General features: G+C 43.6%; 1 protein-coding gene across 1 annotated transcript in view; it reads right to left on the minus strand.

The window, feature by feature from the left end:
• LOC105889780 (dynein axonemal heavy chain 8) overlaps positions 1-18,665 on the minus strand; it is a 35,524-nt gene that overhangs the window by 3,871 nt on the left and 12,988 nt on the right. The window contains 41 exon segments of the mRNA XM_012815707.2: positions 58-131; positions 268-470; positions 815-933; positions 1,135-1,256; positions 1,360-1,550; positions 1,730-1,982; positions 3,293-3,398; positions 3,748-3,930; positions 4,105-4,260; positions 4,430-4,585; positions 4,698-4,869; positions 5,013-5,140; positions 5,425-5,562; positions 5,687-5,902; positions 6,135-6,302; positions 6,478-6,654; positions 6,788-6,891; positions 7,013-7,131; positions 7,318-7,544; positions 7,758-7,922; positions 8,030-8,183; positions 10,623-10,753; positions 10,994-11,116; positions 11,239-11,431; positions 11,967-12,130; positions 12,241-12,350; positions 12,570-12,783; positions 13,906-14,028; positions 14,149-14,283; positions 14,383-14,525; positions 14,735-14,966; positions 15,113-15,253; positions 15,454-15,695; positions 16,003-16,249; positions 16,488-16,649; positions 17,066-17,200; positions 17,309-17,416; positions 17,713-17,799; positions 17,884-18,071; positions 18,186-18,364; positions 18,457-18,629. Coding sequence (XP_012671161.2) covers positions 58-131; positions 268-470; positions 815-933; positions 1,135-1,256; positions 1,360-1,550; positions 1,730-1,982; positions 3,293-3,398; positions 3,748-3,930; positions 4,105-4,260; positions 4,430-4,585; positions 4,698-4,869; positions 5,013-5,140; positions 5,425-5,562; positions 5,687-5,902; positions 6,135-6,302; positions 6,478-6,654; positions 6,788-6,891; positions 7,013-7,131; positions 7,318-7,544; positions 7,758-7,922; positions 8,030-8,183; positions 10,623-10,753; positions 10,994-11,116; positions 11,239-11,431; positions 11,967-12,130; positions 12,241-12,350; positions 12,570-12,783; positions 13,906-14,028; positions 14,149-14,283; positions 14,383-14,525; positions 14,735-14,966; positions 15,113-15,253; positions 15,454-15,695; positions 16,003-16,249; positions 16,488-16,649; positions 17,066-17,200; positions 17,309-17,416; positions 17,713-17,799; positions 17,884-18,071; positions 18,186-18,364; positions 18,457-18,629 — 6,561 coding nt within the window.

Here is an 18,665-nt window from a genome sequence, read left to right on the forward strand (position 1 = left end):
CATGTGATGGATACAGTTCTGTGCAATTTGAGAGTGTGTGTGTGTAGAGTCCATCACCTGTGCTATGGATGTCTGTATAAGCCTTCTAGCATGCACCTCCTGTCCCTGTCCCATTGATATGGCCCTGCATTCTATACATACAAACAAATAGGTCTGAATTAACTGATCTACGCTGTCTATGGACAATTAAAAGTTCCCAGGTTAGGGTTTGTCCCCTAACTATAAATACCTGGAATAGACAATGTGGGCCTATGGCCGTCAGCTTACCCAGATGTAGTTTCTTAGCCAATGCCTCAATCTGATTGGTGGGGTCAGAGCCCATAGACAGGAAGCAGACAAGAGGGGTGCGAGTGTCACTCTCCTCCCAGGTGGCCTCCAGGCTGAGAATGACGGGATCTGCAAAGCGCAAGCCCATGGAATCACCCACGTACCTCCTGGCCTGGGAGAGGGTGCGATCTGGACACCAGGACCTAAGAAGTAGATGTCACTTCAAAATAAGCCAATGCCAGCTTTTAATTCAAGATCTTCAGACGGAATAAAATACTAAAAAATTCCTTTGCTGAATGAGTATTCTACCAACAGCTGACTTTAACATAATGGGCTATATCTAGTATTATATGGGCTATGTTCAGCCATATAATATTAGAAGATGGAAGTGTTTTCATCCCGCAAAAGATGTTTATCTTAAGTCTGATTAGATCTGCAAAACATGACAAGACTTCTCTACTGGCTGAATCCCAGTACAAAAAATACTAAAGGTATTATTAGTACTAAAAGTATCTCATCTTTTGTGTTGTCTATAAGTTTCGGTCACCTGATCAGCAGCAGCCTGTGGAAGACATCCAAGGAGTCATGGTATCCATCAGGAATCGCCCCTTCCTCCGGGTAATCCAGGTCAAACCACATCTTCCAGCCCTTCTCATTCCGTGACACCTGCCAGGTGCACCAACACGGCACCAATTGATCATAATCTACAGAAGGTCTTAACCTGACAGAATGAACAAACCCTGGCATACACCTATATCAACAGTTTACCACACTGCTATTAGCTAACATTTAACCAAGCTCTCTAAGATGCAAATCAATCAAATGCTAGAATGCTAAGCAAGCTGTGCTGGTGTTTGTGGGTCAGACCTGGTTCATGATCTCAGTGAACTGAGGCAGCTTGCTGAGCTCCACCAGATTCAGCCAAGTCATGTCTTGGATCCAACGGAATGGCTTGGCTGGACAGGCTTTCAGGTCCAAGGCAGCTCCACCTATTACACACACACACACACACACACACACACAGATACCCTTGAATCCTATCACTTGTTTCTACTGGAATATGCCAGCTGTAAGTCTCTCCCATGCATGTACCTTTGATGAGGGTCTGGAACTCATTGTGCTGGATGCGGCCTCTCTGTAGATCTATCTTGAGCGCTAGCAACAGAGTAAAGATGAACTTGTGGTTCTCATACAGCCCGCGCACCTGGTAGCGGAACACCTCGAAGGTCAGGTACTCAATGATGTTTGAGATTCGTTTCTGAGTCAGAAGAGACTTCTCTGACCTGCAGTCCAAAAGCAGCAATTAAGTCTGATTAAATAATTTCACCTTTGTAAATGTCTACATGACCTAATCAGAAAAGAAAACATAAATGAATAGAATAGAATGTAACACAATAGAATAGATATAACCAGGTAAACAAGGCAAACAAGTCATGAACGAAGGACTGAATGTGAAGCTTGCCTGGCTATGGAGAGATCAACGATCTTGAGGAACTGCGCTAGGGAGGTCTGGTACATGACGTTGACCATGCTCATCTCTGTGATGAGGAAGTAGAGGATGCTGCCACGAGAGGCGGCAGGCCGGTACTCTTCCTGTGCTGTGATGATCTTCACCTCTGTCTCCGCGGCGATGTGTAGCTTCTCGTTCACTTCTCCTGCTGTCTGCTTGGTGACCCTCAAGATGCCAATCATGGACTCATCATCCACCAGAGAACCTTAACATACACACAACGAGAACCTTAACAAACACACAACGAGAACCTTAACATACACACAACGAGAACCTTAACATACACACAACGAGATTACATCACATAAAATTAGGGCTGTCAATAGATTAAAAAAAATTAACTAATTAATCTCACATTTTGAAATTCATTAATCTAGATTAATCGCGATTAAAAGTTTGTTTGTCTGTTTTTTTTTTTTACTTCCAATGAAAAATATCTCAATTTCCATACATTGTCAATCAAATGAGCTGTGACACCCAGGTAATTGTCATTGATGACTGATGTCCAGTGGTCACCAGTAAGGGTGACGGTGGCAGCTTGCTCGAGGAGCTGAATTTTTCGTGCTCTCTCGCCGTCATAAAAGGAATGTATACGAGACACAATGGTGCCCCTCGACGGTAAATCGTAAGAGTTGTCTCCTGAAGCAATTCGAATCACCTCAGTCAGCCCAACGTCCTTAACTATGTTGATGGTCCGACAGTCACCGGCAACCCAAACTGCTAAAGCGTTGGTAACATTATCACGGACTGGTCTAGTTATTTTACTAGAGAAGTCGTAGAGTGTGGGTTGGCGACCATCTAACCTGGCACTGCTTTCTGTCGGGTGCTTTGCTTTAAGGTGATAACTTAAAGACGAGCTGCTTCTGTGATAGCTAAATTCAATTTGACAAATGCTACATACAACTTTAGTTTTGTCGATTGTTCCGTAATTTTGCCTATTAAACAGAAACTTTCCGCCCAACAATCCCTCAGCTCTCTCCATCTTCAACTACCGCAGTGGTTCTCAAACTTTTTCTGTCATTCCCCACTTTGTACAAGGGGGGCTTTTGGTAGGCCAAGCCCCCTACTTAATTTGCCCGAGGGGACACATGTTCAAGTCTGGCCTGATGTAATTTCCCAATCCTCTCCCCACCTCTTCTCCGCATCGCTTCCTGTCATAACTTCATAACTATCCAAATAAAGGCATTAAAAAAAAAAAAAAAAAAAAAAGTTTTTTTTTAAGTTGCGTTAATTGCGTTACAATATTTTATCGCGTTAATCGCGGCCGCATTAATCGCATAGATTAACGCGTTAACGCTGACAGCCCTACATAAAATACAAGCAAGAGATGCCAAAAATGAATGCAAACACAATTAGAGCTATGTAGCAACTTCAGAAAACTCCCAGAAGCACAACTTCAGAAAACTTGCAGACCTGAAACAGCACAAATCCAGTGAAACATATCACATATCATATGGATAAGGAACGAAAAAAAGGACCTTTGTAAGAGCACAGAGTAGAACAGAGGGTAATTACCTTTTGTGCTACTAAGTTTGTACAACAGGTTATCCTCTAGTTCCTTCATCTTTCTCTTGTTGGCTGTTACATCTTTCATGAGTTTTAGCCTCTCTGCCTCCAGTTCCTAATTAGTCATACACAGCACACACATGAGACTATCATACACTCGAACACACATAGAACACACCATACTACACATGAGACTATCATATACTCAAACACACACAGACACATGACACTATCCTACACTCAAACACACACCATACTACACATGAGACTATCATATACTCAAACACACACAGACACATGACACTATCCTACACTCAAACACACACAGACACACCATACTACACATGAGACTATCATATACTCAAACACACACAGACACACCATACTACACATGAACATGCTGTGCCCTTACTGCTAAAGGGCGTAGAGAAAAAGAATATTACAAAGCCCCTTGGGGATCTTACGTATTTCTCAGCCAGGACGACACGACCCAGCAGCTGGTTCTCCAAGCCCTTCATGGTGACAGTGAAGTCAATGATGGAGGTCTTGGCACTGATCTCAGGAGTGTAGGCTGGGTTGGGCAGCTTGGTGGTGATGTAGAGCCTGAAGCCACTCAAGACGTCTGTCTCCTTGTCTCCCACTTTAACCTGGAGGAACAAGGAGCTTAGTCACACAACTGGACAAAACACACAAACACACACAACATCATCTAAGCATTAGCTGCAAAAGTGTTCAGAGCGTGGGCATTGAACTAGAGGCATGAGGTGGAGCAATGGTATTTAAGTGCTAGACGTAAGAGAGAGGAGAGGTTTCTGTGTCACCTTCAAAGTGGAACCAGACTTGATGAAGTTCTTCTCCAGGACATTGTCCAGTGCAGGGTCCAGCTCCTCACGCACATCTTCAATGAGCAGTGGCCTGCCCAGGGACAAGCTGTCCTCCAGATGGGTACGGAAGAACCTGTGGTTCAGGGACGTCACCTGAGGAGCAGAGCCAACAATAAAGAAATCAATAACATTTTGTGTGAGTTGGGTGCCCAACATTATTGATTCACATTCGTTACGTGAACTATCAATGAATATTGATTAGTTACGTGACAATGAATTTGACATCAAAGATTTTGGTTAAAGAAGGCCTAAAGCACAGTACCTGCAGGTCATTGGCTTTCTCCTTCTGTTTGATCCAAGCCTTGCCTTGAGTCTGGGGGTCAATGAGCAAGGGGAATCTGGCTGCTTTTGTGACAATGATGCCATTCTGGACAGACAGGTCATCTCCTGGAAGCCCCTGCAGGTTCCACTCACTGATCTGAAGAAAACAAAAAATAGGAAACTCTATGAGGCTCTCTCTGGCCTCTTCAGGGACACGACCTTCTGTCAGGCTGAGGAGGGTGTGTATGAATGAGGATATAAGCTCGTACTGTGGGCTGGTCCACCAGCATTGAGATCAGGTTGAGGTTCTCAGTGAAGGGAATCTTCCTTCTACAGAGCTCAGACTTCCAGATGTCCTTCAGCAGCATGTCACGGAAGCTCTGGTTGAAGGGTCCGCAGTAGGACAGGAAGCCTGTGAGCTGTAGAACATCTCCTACCAGCCTACACAGACAGAGAAAGGCAATTACTTTGTACAGGGAATGAGTCTCAGAGCATTGCCCCATTAATGCTGACCTTTAAGATGTAAAAAGGGCCCTATGTCCTCAGTACCCCTGGGCCAGTGAGAGAGAGAGAGAGAGACCTACCTGTTGATCTGTGATTTAAACTCTTTGCTCTGCTCTGTCCAGCGGACCCTCTCTCCACTCAGCCCATCAATCAGGGCGGAGGCTGCCTGCATCTTATTCCTGCATGAGGCTGCATCATCCAGCAGGTCCTGCAAGCCATCGACAGCTCTTTTACTCAGCTCTGACTCATCTTTCCTTCTAAAACAACTCCTACACATATCCCTCCTCATTGCATTCATACTCCAGTGGTACCTTTACCCTCAGAATTTAAGTCCTCCCACTCTGGGACCTTACTATTGTCACTGAAACAAGAATGTTTCCTATGGTATGATGACACTTGGCTCTACGGCTATTGAATTGTATATCGGAGTAGTAGAATTCTACTAAGTGAGAAGATCTCGCTTAGAAGAAAGCAAAGAGGCATAACGCCTACCTGCTTCTCCTTCATCGAAGCATCAAATTTGGCCTGGACATGGTCCAGCTCAGCCTGTTTCTCATCCAGCTGGGCCTGGGCTCCCATCAACTCTGCATTGGCGATTGTGAACTTGCCCTCCTGGATCACCAGATTAGCCTGAACACACAGAAAGACACACACATTCATCAGTGTCAGTTTTCATCAGTGCCAGCTCTCCACATGTTGTGCACCCAAGACCACGATCATGAAAGAAAAAGTCCTTGCTGTTGCTCGAGTTTACCTTAAGGGGCAGGACCTCCTTGTTAATGCCAAAGAAGGTGGCCATGGCCTTCGTCCAGGCCAGGAGACCTGCCACGTTACCGCAGACCTTCTTGGCATTCTCTAGGGTGTAATCTTCCATGACAAAGTAGGGCTCCAGCAGCTCCACCATCTCCTCATTGATGGTGTCTTTAGGGAACTGCTGGAGGGAGCCCATGAAGCCACTGGCACTCATGAGCTGTCAAAGAAGAGACAAGCTTAGATTGGAGGTCCTTATGTACAATCTTTCAATGTATGCTGCAAAATTCTCATAATGTTAAGGAAATTGGTACATAATTGGCTTTTGATTACTTGGTTTAGTGTAAAAGTGTCTTGAGTCCAAGGCATTAAATTACATTATGAACCAAATCAGAGTCTGGGGAAATGAAACAGGCCTAGGCTATCTCTGATCTGGTCTGTGGAGGTGATACCTTCAAAGCCTCACTCCAAGAGGGCTTATGGCATGGCCTCTCAGGGTCCATGGTGATAGTGTCCAACCTCTTCCGGAAAAGCAGCAGACAGCAGTCCATGATGCGCATAATGAGGTGAGGAGGCTTGGCCAGCTTCCTCACGGTGGCAATATCTGAAGCTTTAATGGTCTGCACAAGACCAACAGAAGATCAGTAAGTCAGTATTTCAGTTTGTCTCGTACATGTGATTTTTGTTTAAATTAACCATATATTACGTAGCTATTTGAGTAGCCTAATATATTTGTATGCCACTGCTGAGATATTATTACATAGAAAATGTGAGATAATGCAAACTCAGGCCTACATTCAGGGCAGCTTCAGCCTCTTCCAGGGCAGGCTTAGCAGCCTTCAGTTTGACCTCTGCAAATGCTTTCTCCTTCTCAATCCCCTCCACAATCTTCAGGGCTCTGTCCTTCACCACCTGCACCGCATTCTTCACCACAGAGGCTGCCTCCGCACTAACTGTCACCTCTGCCAACACCTATTAGCAGCACACATTTGCAGCGTTGCTCTCAGTAATAACACATACAGGTGTATGAGCTAGTAGGAAGTACTGCATTAATATTGTGGGGCCTGAGCCAGGAGAACTGCCCAGGGGTCAAAGAGCCCCTTACCTTGTCTGCTCTGACAGAAGCCACAGCTAGCTCCTTCTCCTTCACCACCAGGTCTTTAGATAGCTGTGCCACTGATTCACTGGCCTCCACCAGTTTGGAGAGACCTGCCATGCAAACACATTGGCTGAAATTGCTTGCAAAAATCTCAACAATCAGGTTTATGAGGTTTCTAGCGCAGGTTTAATACAGATGTGTTCGGTTGGTGTACAGGGGCTGGGTTCTTACCAACATTCATGCGTTCAGCCAGAGTGTTGATGAACGAGTGCTTTTCTGCATAGAGTGTCTTATACCCATTAATGAAGGACAGGTAGGATTTAGGCGTAACATGTGTCCTTCGTCGGAATCTGGGAAGAAAATTCGTTAACAGAAGGGATTAATACTCACATGTCCAAACAGTGGTTTTACTTCCCCTCCTTATATTTCTGTTTATCTGGCTAACTTTGTCCATGCATTTTAATTACCTTTCTTATTAAAAGCTCTCCACTGATATTACTATTGTTGGGAAGTGACAGTGACAAATTTGGAAATACCTCTCAAAGTAGCTGTCGCAGGTGACGGACACCTTGTCGTGGTAAATGCCCATTGTCTTCACCACGGCTGCCTTGACCTCAGGGGAGCACACCATGGGGGACTCCGCCATAAAGTATTGGGACACAGCCACCAGGGCCTCGCTGGGCCAGGGTGTGAACCAGTCCATCGTGCAGCCCGAGATCAGCCCCGGGAACTTCAGCGAGCGCGTTCGGAACTTCTCACCCACCTGGAACCATGCCATGTAAAAGTATCTTAGTTCCCCAAAGCTCTTCTAGGATATGTTAGCACATTTCTTAGTGTCACATGAGACTAGCATGGAGTTAAAAAGGTGAGATAGATATAACAATGAAAAGGGACGTGAGAAATAGCGAACATGTACAGCTACAGGAGGAATCGGAGGAGAGTGTTAAATGGCGGGGGGGTGGGTTGTAAGACAGACCGGGGAGAAGCACAGGACCACATGGAGGTTCTTCCTGACTCTGGAGATGAAGTAGTCATAGAGGTTGTCAAAGGTGGGTGGCTGTTTTGGCAACTCCTTCTTCATCACAGAGATGAGGTTCTGCGTGATCTCATCCAATTCATCACGGGCAAACAGATTAGACACCTGTGGTACGTAATACATAACCTCACTTTGTAGAGGGAGCAAAAACTTGGGTTGCTGCAAATGAAACGTTCTTCAAACAATGATATGCTAGCAAACTCGGAGCTGACCTCTCCAGACGAGAGGACATTGTTGATATACTCCAGGAAAGCCTCGTCTTTGATTTCACTGTCAGTGAAGACGAAGGTGATGCCTTTCCCCTCAGCGCCTGCTGTTCTGTACAGCACCTTCAGGTCATCCATCAAATTGGTGGAATTGTAGGTTCTAGTAGAACGAGACGAAAAACGAAATGATACCTCTACTAAGACAGAAATGTTATTTATACTTTATACTTTGTACTAGTTACAAGTTACAAGTTACAAGTCTTTTATTTGTCAGATGGACAAAAGGACACAGGGTCAGACTGGGCACTGAAATTCTTACGACAAGGCGCCGCCCAAAAACCTACCATAACATAACATCACATAATATAACATAACAAACCATGACGTACACTCTGTACAAGTACTATGAACATAATTTACACATAATAAACATATAATAACCTAAATAACCTTACTAAATATTAGGGCTGTCAATCGATACAAATTTTTTTACTAATTAATCGCACATTTTGAAATTAATTAATCATGATTAAAAGTTTGTTTTTCTTCTTAAGACTAAATCTTATAAATTAACGAGTAATCACTTCAGACAGCGTGTATTTTAGACAATGTTGTTTAATTGTATTTTTTTTTTTAAACACAATGGTGCCCCTTGAAAGGTAAATCGTAATAATTTTCCCCTGAAGCAATTCGAATCACCTCAATCAGCCCACTGTCCTCAACTATGTTGATGGGCCGACAGTCACCGGCAACCCAAATGGTAACCTTTTCACGGACTTGTCTAGTTATTTTCCTAGAGAAGTCGTGGAGTGTGGGTTGGCGATCATCTAACCTGGGACTGCTTTCTGTCGGGTGCTTTGCATTAAGGTGATAACTTAAAGACGAGCTGCTTCTGTGATAGCTAAATGTAGCTTGACAAATGCTACATACAACTTTAGTTTTGTCGATTGTTCTGTCATTTTGGCTCTTAAACAGAGACTTTCCGCCCAACAATCCCTCAGCTCTCTCCATCGTCAACTACCTCAGTGGTTCTCAAACTTTTTCTGTCATTCCCCACTTTGAACAAGGGGGGCTTTTCACCTGTCCCTCATCGCTCCTATAAAATGGTAGGCCAAGCTTAAAATGGTCAATTATTGAAATAACCTCAAGTAATAACAAATAGCATCTTATTAAGGTCAGCAAATGTATATTGCTTGGAGTGATTTAATGTTTCATGTTGTAGTGTATTGTTGCTATGGACACGCACACATGGACGGATTATGAAACCATTGGTCAGGACGTGTAACAAAATATACCGCTTCCAACCACAAATAAGAGATACATTTAAGCCACTTCTGATATTAACAAATACAAAGTCTAAAAACAATTGACAGCCAGCCAAGTTAATAACAGCGACTTCACGCAGAGGCTCTGGTTTAGGGTCCCCCTGAGCTCAGGGGCCCTTGGGCCTGGGCCCGTTCAGCCCGTTCGGTAATCCATCCCTGCACGCACACAGAATTGTATTTCTTTCTGTTGACGGACTTTTACTTTGACAACTGTGACAGTTAGTAACGCACATGTCTAGGAAGCCTCTATTAAATTATGCTTTCCCTCGCACGCTCAAAAACATGACCTTGACTAAGTTATTTAGCTGTCTCACACTGTGATAAATATGTTTAAGTGACCTATGTTTAAATTCTATGAACTGTGTTAGTTTGTTGTAACGTAAAATTTAATTATTATTCATTTATATACGTTACGTTCTAATATGTGACCGTTAGCACACCATTCATTCATAACTCAGTTGGTGGCAGACGTTAGCCAGCTGTGTTGTAATCTGTTGTTGCTCTGATTCTTGGTGTAATGAATCTAATAGTAACTCGCTGTGTTTCGTTAAGATACCTTCTAAGTATTTTCCGTTTCTTGTGTATTATTGTTTCACTCATAAGTTTTCAACTGACATCCATAAAGGAGCAAGGCGAGTTAACCGTAGCCTACACAGCCCTAACTAAACTTTTTGTTTTTTAAAGTTGTGCCAACTGCGTTAAAATATTTAATCGCGTTAATCGTGGCCGCATTAATCACATAGATTAACGCGTTAATGCTGACAGCCCTACTAAATATACAAGATAAATATACAATACGGTGTGCTAAACATATAACAACCTATACATATAATACTAAATATACATATAACAGCCTATACATATAATACTAACATATATACATATAACATATAATACACATATAATAAACTATGCTAACCTATTGACCTATACTAACCCACATACAACCCAGTGAGGGAGTTACAGGTAGTGCAATTTATTACTGCTAGTGCAAACAGTAGGTTGGAAGTGACAGTATATGTAAGTGTAGTGCTATGAAAGTAATATGAAAGTGACAGTGACAGTGCATGTCAAATGACGAGTGCAAAAGTGGCGGTGGTGTATCAATGTCCATTTAGCAGCCTGATGCCTGATGTACTAATATATGTTATACATGTTTCTGTATTTCACAAACATTTCTACCCCATCAAACTTTACACTTTTACTTGATACAATGTTTATGCTTCTTGCAAGGTAACTTGACATTATGCCAGATAAAGAGTTGCTCTCCAAACCTGGTTAGTGTGATCTGGAATATTCGGTAGCCTGCGATGAACGAGGCCAGGCGAGTGAGACTCTGCTTCCCTGAGCCTCCTACTCCAACCAGGAGAGCACTGCCACAATCAGTCCGAATGATCCGAGAGATCTGGGCACCAACACATACACTTATAACAACGAGTTTTCTCTTTATTTTCAAGTTTTCCATTTTGTGTGTGTGTGTGTGTGTGTGTGTGTATGTGTGTGTGAAGTAAGGTAAATATCAAAGGCCAAAGAGATGAGAGGTGAGCTGAAGTGAGACAGGCATGATGATTAATGGCATGATTAATAGATAAAATAGAGAATGGTAGGACTGAAAGAGAAATAGAGACACTGAGAGTGAAGGAACCTTGATGAGGTGAGTCATTGCATCTGTGAAGAACACCAGGTCAAGGCTGGTGCCTCGGACAGCCTCATTATACAGACCCTGGAAGACCTGGAGCTTCTCAGACAGAAACTCAAAACTGGGAATCTAAAAACAAAAACGTACACATTAATCTATAGCTGATATTTACATTTTCAATGAGCAATGAATATTATAGTCCCTGTTGGTGGAATGGAGGGCTTATTCTGTGTTGTTAACTGTGAACATACCAGCTCATAAACTTTGGGTGCATCTAGAGAGGCGTCTTCCGCCTCTTCACCCGTGGGCTCTGGAGCCTCTCGCAGGAAGTCCACAAAGTAAGGATCGGGGTGGATCTGTGGGACCAGGTCGGCATCCACATGCTCCTGGATCCCGCGTGTTATGGCCTTATCAAACCACACCTTGTCCTCATGGCACACGAACCTGCAGGCCAGTGGAACACAGCATGGATAGAGGATATTGCAGAAAAGTTCATTTCAATCAGCCATGCATTTGAGCAATTAAGTGGATACAATGCAGCTTTTGTCCACAAGAGTGCAGCATTAAGCCGAAGGTCTTCACAAGTTGTACATTTTGCTTTGGTGGTTTCGTTTGTTGATGCCCATAGTTAGTTGTAAAACTTTAAGCGACAGTTCAAGCAAAAGAGTAGCAGAAATAATTTTTTTGTTACTCAAATGTACACTATGTAGCTCTAAAAGTATTGGAGAAAATGACTTGGCACATCTGTCATGGCCAGGCAGGGAATGACAGCAAGACACTATAGTTAAAATTGGTGCTAACATGCGAATATACACAAAGCTTTGTTTACTTGTATAGTTGTATAGTAGTTCCAGTTACAAAGTAGTATGTTACTGGAACTGATTCAACATTTATTACTGTCTCTGTTATTAAGAATTGCTCAAGAAAGAATGGCTTAACAAGGTCTGAAGGGTGGATGTACACCCTAGCTCTGGCTCACCTGTCTGCAATCACCCTTGTGCATTCACACTTAAAGAGAGCCAGTAACGTGGTGATGTCGTTACACTCCCCTGCCTTGACGTTGAGCATGCCCTGCCAGATCCGAGACAAGTCACGCAGGTTGAAGAAGTAGTGGAACTTTGATGGAGTGGGCAACATTTTCACCTGCAGGTCAAAATGCCAGGAGGTTACAGGGGAACCAGTTTTACAGTATGAACAGGAACCGAACCAACCTTGCCATGACACTATCAAGTGGAGAAATTCTTTCTTGTTACCTTAGTCCATTGCCAGACAATCCTAGCGGCAGACACCAGAGAGCTGATCATATCTGTGATCTCTGGCTTGAAATCTCTGCATTCATGGAAGTATCCACAACCCATAATTCCTGAGGACACACAGAGCGGGAAATACAATACAATTATTGTAATTTTTAAATACATTTCTGTATTTTGAAATGACAAGACTGGTGGGGTTTAACATAGTCAGCATAGTCCTTTGCTGACTCCATAACATACTGCCATTATAGGTTATTAATAAGGGGCTGTTGAATGGTAATGCTGTGCTATGGTGTTACACAGTGGTTTTATGAACTACAAGCACATACCAAAGACCTTGTCAATAGAGCTGTTGGAAGGGAGTGTGCAGTTGAAGACGCTGAACTGTCTCTTCAGTCGCTGGGGGATGTCATTGCGACCACCCCCAGGGTGGATCATGGCAGCCATGATCTGCACGTCCACAATGGTGGTGAAGTCTCCAGGTTTGTCCAGGCTGTACATACCCGTCATCTCCATCAGTTGACGCACAATCTCATTGGTGATCTTAAAGACAATGCCATTAGTACGTTAGTCACAGTCCCAAGAATGTACACATTTCCATCCAATAAAACTGTGTCTGAAGATGGAGAGCTGATATAATTCAGCACACTGGGGAGAAAGTCGACTGAATCATAAAAAGTAATGTGGTAGTGACAGAAGTGTCTAGTAGTAACAGAAGTAATGTGGTAGTGACAGAAGTGTCTAGTAGTGACAGAAGTGTCTAGTAGTGACAGAAGTGTCTAGTAGTAACAGAAGTAATGTGGTAGTGACAGAAGTGTCTAGTAGTAACAGAAGTAATGTGGTAGTGACAGAAGTGTCTAGTAGTGACAGAAGTAATGTGGTAGTAATCAGGGGCAACCAAATTAAATTGACAACCAAACAATTAGGACTTCCTAGACAAAATGTATCCATTCAACAGGTTTCTACAAAGGGAGGGCGATCCTACATCCAAGAATTGGAACGAAAGAAAATTGTGGTCGTGAAGTGGCTAACGCGGTCTGTATTTCTATATACCACTGTCACTTTTCATAGGTTTCAGTGTGTTTCACAGTTCGCTTCTTGCACTAACACTGAATAATTTTTTATGTGATGACTTATTTTGCTTTTGTAAGCCATTACTTTCAAGATCAGTCAATAAATATTGTTGGTTTTGACATATGTTGCCCCCTTCTTTATGTTGCTACTGGTCATATCATGTGTCCTGTTAAGCTATGTTACATCATACAACATTTGAGACATGTGGATAATGAAGAAGTGGGATCATTTAATGTGGAGCCACATCATGTTTGCTTATGAAGGCTCCTGGATGCAACTTTCTTCCATAGCTTTCCACCTGTAACTTGCTACTCTAGCTATGTTGCAAGAGGGGAAAGTTTACTGTTGTGTGCTGCCAATAGTGGACAAAAAGGTATTGCTGTATCAGCTAGCTTAATGTACCTACTGAATGGGTCGCCTTAATAATTAAAAAAAAATTGCCCCCCCTGAGAATTTTTTCAGGAGCCGCCACTGGTAGTAATAGAACTGATAGTATAGTAATGAGTAATGAGTAATGAGTATAGTAATGATAAGAACAAGTATTATGATTTGCATGGTCAGTGGAAGGGATATGAGTGTGGTTTTTGACACCTGATCGCCCCACTCATTGACAACCGGCATGTTGATGTCGTCCACAAAGACAGTCATCCGTCGCCCCCCAGGAGGGCCGTAGGTGCTGCCCATGCGCTTTTCAATGTAGCCCTCCACGGTGCGCTGCAACCCAGTGAAGAAGACAGTCACACTCAGACTCTCTCACACACACACACACACACACACACACACACACACACACACACACACACACACACACACACACTGACCAGCCCTGCCTACCTGGAACATCGCGGGTTCAGTGGCAGAGGAGAAGTTCATGGACTTGAACAGGTCAGTTTCTGGGTCATATCTCTTTGTGTAACCTTTTATCATGACAGTCTTGGCAGTTCCTTGCTCACCAATGAGCAGAACAGCCTGTATGGGAAAGTCCAAATCGCAACAGTTAATCTGTCCCAATCATTCTTGCATAAAATCATTCTTCATTTTTAGAATGTGCTTATAAAGCCTGCCTACTTTGTGCTGCTTTGCAATTGTTTCGACCAGGAAGTTGGTCCTTGTGTTGTCCACATTGGGCACGAGGATGGATGAGTAATCAGGGATGTAGTCAGTCGGGTAGATATACTCCACCACATATTCGCTCCAGTGGTCCCACTCACCTGGAATACAAGAATTCATCTCAAAACTTCACCTCACACAACACAAATCCCACATATTAAAGGCACTGTCTGCTATTCTGAGGAGCAATTTGCAAAATATGACATAAAAGTGTATCGAATCAGAAACACGGACTGCACCTTTACGGCTACATCTAACACAAGTCATTGTACCAGTGCTAAATGGCTGACGTGACCAAGGACGCTCTCACCGTTCTGGTTAACCATGTATTCAAAAATGGTCTCTCCGGGCCTGGTGGGGGGCAGGTCGACCTTGCTGCTGTGCTCCCTGAGGAAGGTCTCCAGGCTGTTGCGGCCTTCCAGCTCCAGCAGCGCCCCCAGGCTCCACATCACACAGAAGACAAAGAGCCGGCTTAGGTGAATGCTGCTCACCACGACACCAGACTCTTTGGTGGGGATCAGGCCCTCCATCAGGTTCAGTGACTATTCAGACACATGCATACACAAATACACACACACACAGGCAAGCGCACATGTTTATGTCCATATAAAAAAGCACAGCAAACACACATAAATATGACTACTATAATAGGTACTAATGTCAGACAGAAATATTCACGTAAGTATACCTGTATGATGTAGTTGCACTCTAAGAGGTCCATTTTCGGTTTGAGGCTTTGATACACAAAGAGGTATGTATCCTCAAACACCTTGTCATATAAACTGATCAGGTTGTCAGCTTCTTGGGCACTGCGCTTGTAAGCCCATCCCTGTTATGGAAAAATCAGTAAAACTGCATTGATAAAACAGTACGGTGCATGAGTAAATTAATAATGTATGAAACCTATTTCATATCTGAGAGTCAAATGGAGCACAGTGACTTCTCACACCAAATTGTTTGAGTCATTATAAAATGATTTTCTAGTTCCAAACCTGCTAAGGCATGAACAGGTCTGGCTGCAGTGAGTACCTGTAGGATGGGCCTCCAGCTGAGGGCAGATGAGCTCATGAACACCATACCCACTCTGGACACAGTGGCCGGGGAGGCGTTGTCCATGTTGTGCACCTCAAACACCAGCTTGCAGCAGGGGGACATGACGATACGGTCACCGTTGGCCAGGGTTAGTGTCTTGTTGTCATCCAGGACAGAGTTCAAGTTCTCAATCCAGATGGCATCCACAGGGCCATCCAGAACAATCCAAATGTTCTCACCTAAATCCAGGAGTAGAAAATAATACCTTAGGATCTTGAGAACTGTAGATTGATACTGCACCAGGCAGACTTCTTTGCTAAATTAAGTTTATGTATAACACTGCATCGATGTCATGCACTGAAATGCATTTTTATCACTATGGAAAAATTACTTTTTATGGCTTACATATACAGTACGTATACAGCAATCATACATTCCACATTACCATTGTGCTGTGGTTTTTGTTTTTCACTTTCATGTTTTTTCACCACCTGGGTAAGCAGTTGATGACTTACTTATTATAATCATTTACTGATGAACACGTACCCTTCTTAGCTTTCAGAGTCTTCCTCCACAGCGTGGAGAAGATACCATCAGTCCAGTCGTTGGTTGCGGCGTCCAGTCGGCCAAACATCTGGGGGGCCGTGATGGCTTTGGGGTTCATCCTCATCTCTCTGTGGGGGGTGCCACAGTCACTCAGGGCGCGCATCAGGATGTTGATGACCGTGGTCTTGCCCGCCCCGCTGGGGCCCAGGGTCATGAGACCGTGACGCACTCGGGATGCTTCGTATAACTGAACACCAAAGACAAAACAAATCAGAGAAAGCATGTCTGAATCATGTTACGATACCAACAGCTGTTTGACCGCTGTCACCTTGAAAGAGTACTTCGACCTTGTCCTTCAAAAGAAACATTCACCAGCCAGCATAAGCTCAGCATATTGGCTCAGTACGACATAGAATGAGATTTATTTTTAGCAGTTGAGTGTTACTGATGCTTGACAATTTATTAATGAGAGATATGAGGGGTACCTGCACTAATTTGAGGTTCCAGGGCGGGTGATTGATGATGCCGGCCAGCTGCACCTGGTGCTCCACGGCGGCCTGCAGGTCTGCATAGGTACTGCTGTCCAGCTGGATGCCCGGGAACAAGTCGCTGATCAAGCTGAGGAAGAGTGGCTCATCCTCATCCACCTGCACACAGATATCAAATGGAACTCACATAACTGCTGAACGACACAACAGCCCATTAGTGTAATCCTGTGAGTGACATGAATGACTCAATCATTCCATTCCGTTTGATTCACATGTATTGTGTATGTATGTATGTATGTATATGTAAGATGTGAGTCAATTGACAGAGAACATTGTTCTTTTATTTGTATTCATAAGGAATAGGACGGTTTGGAAGGCTTGGAATATGATTTCCAGTTTCCTAATCACTGCTTTACTCAGGTGACTCCATTAATATAAATTCCTTAGAAAACTATGTTAGACTTTCATTGGCAATCAAATGCATGTGCCCCCAAGTATACTATAACTGATGTAATCCTGAGTTGTGATGTCAAGGTGCAGTGGATGTGTGTTAGGTGTCTTGGCCTGGTCCACACCAGTTTAGAAAGGTTCATGTCCCGTAGCACTCTCATGACGATGCTGGATTCTGTCTCTGAGGGACGGGCTCGTTTCATGGCTCCCAGTGTCCTCAACACTGACAAGATGTTCCTCAAACCAAAGTCATAATGGACCTAAGGCCACAATCAAACCAGCACTATCAGTAAGGGTCAGAAAAACGGTGAAGTTCTGAAACAACAGACATATCAGAGTATATTCTGATGATAAGGTGAGATACTGACCTGCTTGGTGAGCTGCTCCTCACAAAGCTTGTAGAGCACAAAAAACTTTTGGGCCAAGACGACATTCTCTATAAACCCACAACTGGCCAACTTCACCCTCATAATAATCTGAGTGAAAGAAATGGAGAGGATTACAGATTTACTTTACTTACTCTTTCCAGCAAAAACAGCCACTTCAAAGCCTGCTAATATATGCCTGTAATAAAACATGGATGAATACGATTATATTGCTTTAAATGTACAGTTGTCAATGATCTTTATAAGTGCCACTGATCATTCATACCTGCAGAAGAGGAGCCAAAAGCCTAATCCTACACGAAAATGTGATAAGTGCTGTCCTGTATCTGAATTACTTGTAAATTAACTATATTCCGTGGTCTAGCATCATACACCTATTTCTTCACCTGTCTGTCTGGGACCATCATGGACACAGTCCTGAATTGCACCTTCAAATTCTCCGGAAGTTCTTGACGACCTGCATAGCCAGGGTTCTAAAGATCAAACACAACTAGGTAAATTGATTGTCTACTTTTGGCATGGGTGTAGAAAACACAAATCCTCTATGACTCGCTCACCATGGTAATGAAGAGACCAAACTCTGGATTTAGTTCCACGACGTCTCCGTCAGTGAAAATGAACTGAACTTTACGCTCTTTGCGTGAAACTAGGACAATGTAGATCTGCTGAGCTGCTACTGACAGCACAGGCAGGTCAATTCTGTTGAACTCATCAAAGCACCCCCAGGATCCAGACTGTGCCAGCCCTATGGAAACACCCCACTATCAGCCACAAAGTCTTCACAAGGTGAGAGGGGTCAATCAGGGCAGGTGTTACTTGGAGTTCAATATGAGCTTTAATGAATTATTAAATAACAAACCTTTATAGATCCTGCCAAGGCCTCTGAAGTCCATTTGGTCAGAGCAGTTGAAGACCACCACATACTTCCCCAGGCAGCGGCCCATATCTTTGGTGGTCTCAGTCTTTCCTGTTCCTGCGGGTCCAGCTGGGGCTCCACCCATACTCATGCCCAGGGCCTGAGCCAGTGTGATGTAACACCTTCAGACAAACCAAAGCACTCATTACCACGTAAAGCCACAAAAAGGACACAGTGAGAGAAACCATGACCTTGATCTCAGTGATGATCCTACCTGTCAGTCAGAGGGGTGATGACCAGACGGTCTGTGCAGCCCAAGTACTCATTTTGATAAACGAAGTCCACGTCTGTGATGGACACTAGGACATGGTCCACATCGTCTTTGAAGTAAAACCTGCTCTGTTTCAGCCACTCAAAATCACCCACTGACTTGACGTGCATTTTCACCTAAGGAGAGAAGAACAGGCATTAGAGCCCTCCACT

Source organism: Clupea harengus, chromosome 15 (genome assembly GCF_900700415.2).
Source record: "Clupea harengus chromosome 15, Ch_v2.0.2, whole genome shotgun sequence".
NCBI classification, from domain to species: domain Eukaryota; kingdom Metazoa; phylum Chordata; class Actinopteri; order Clupeiformes; family Clupeidae; genus Clupea; species Clupea harengus.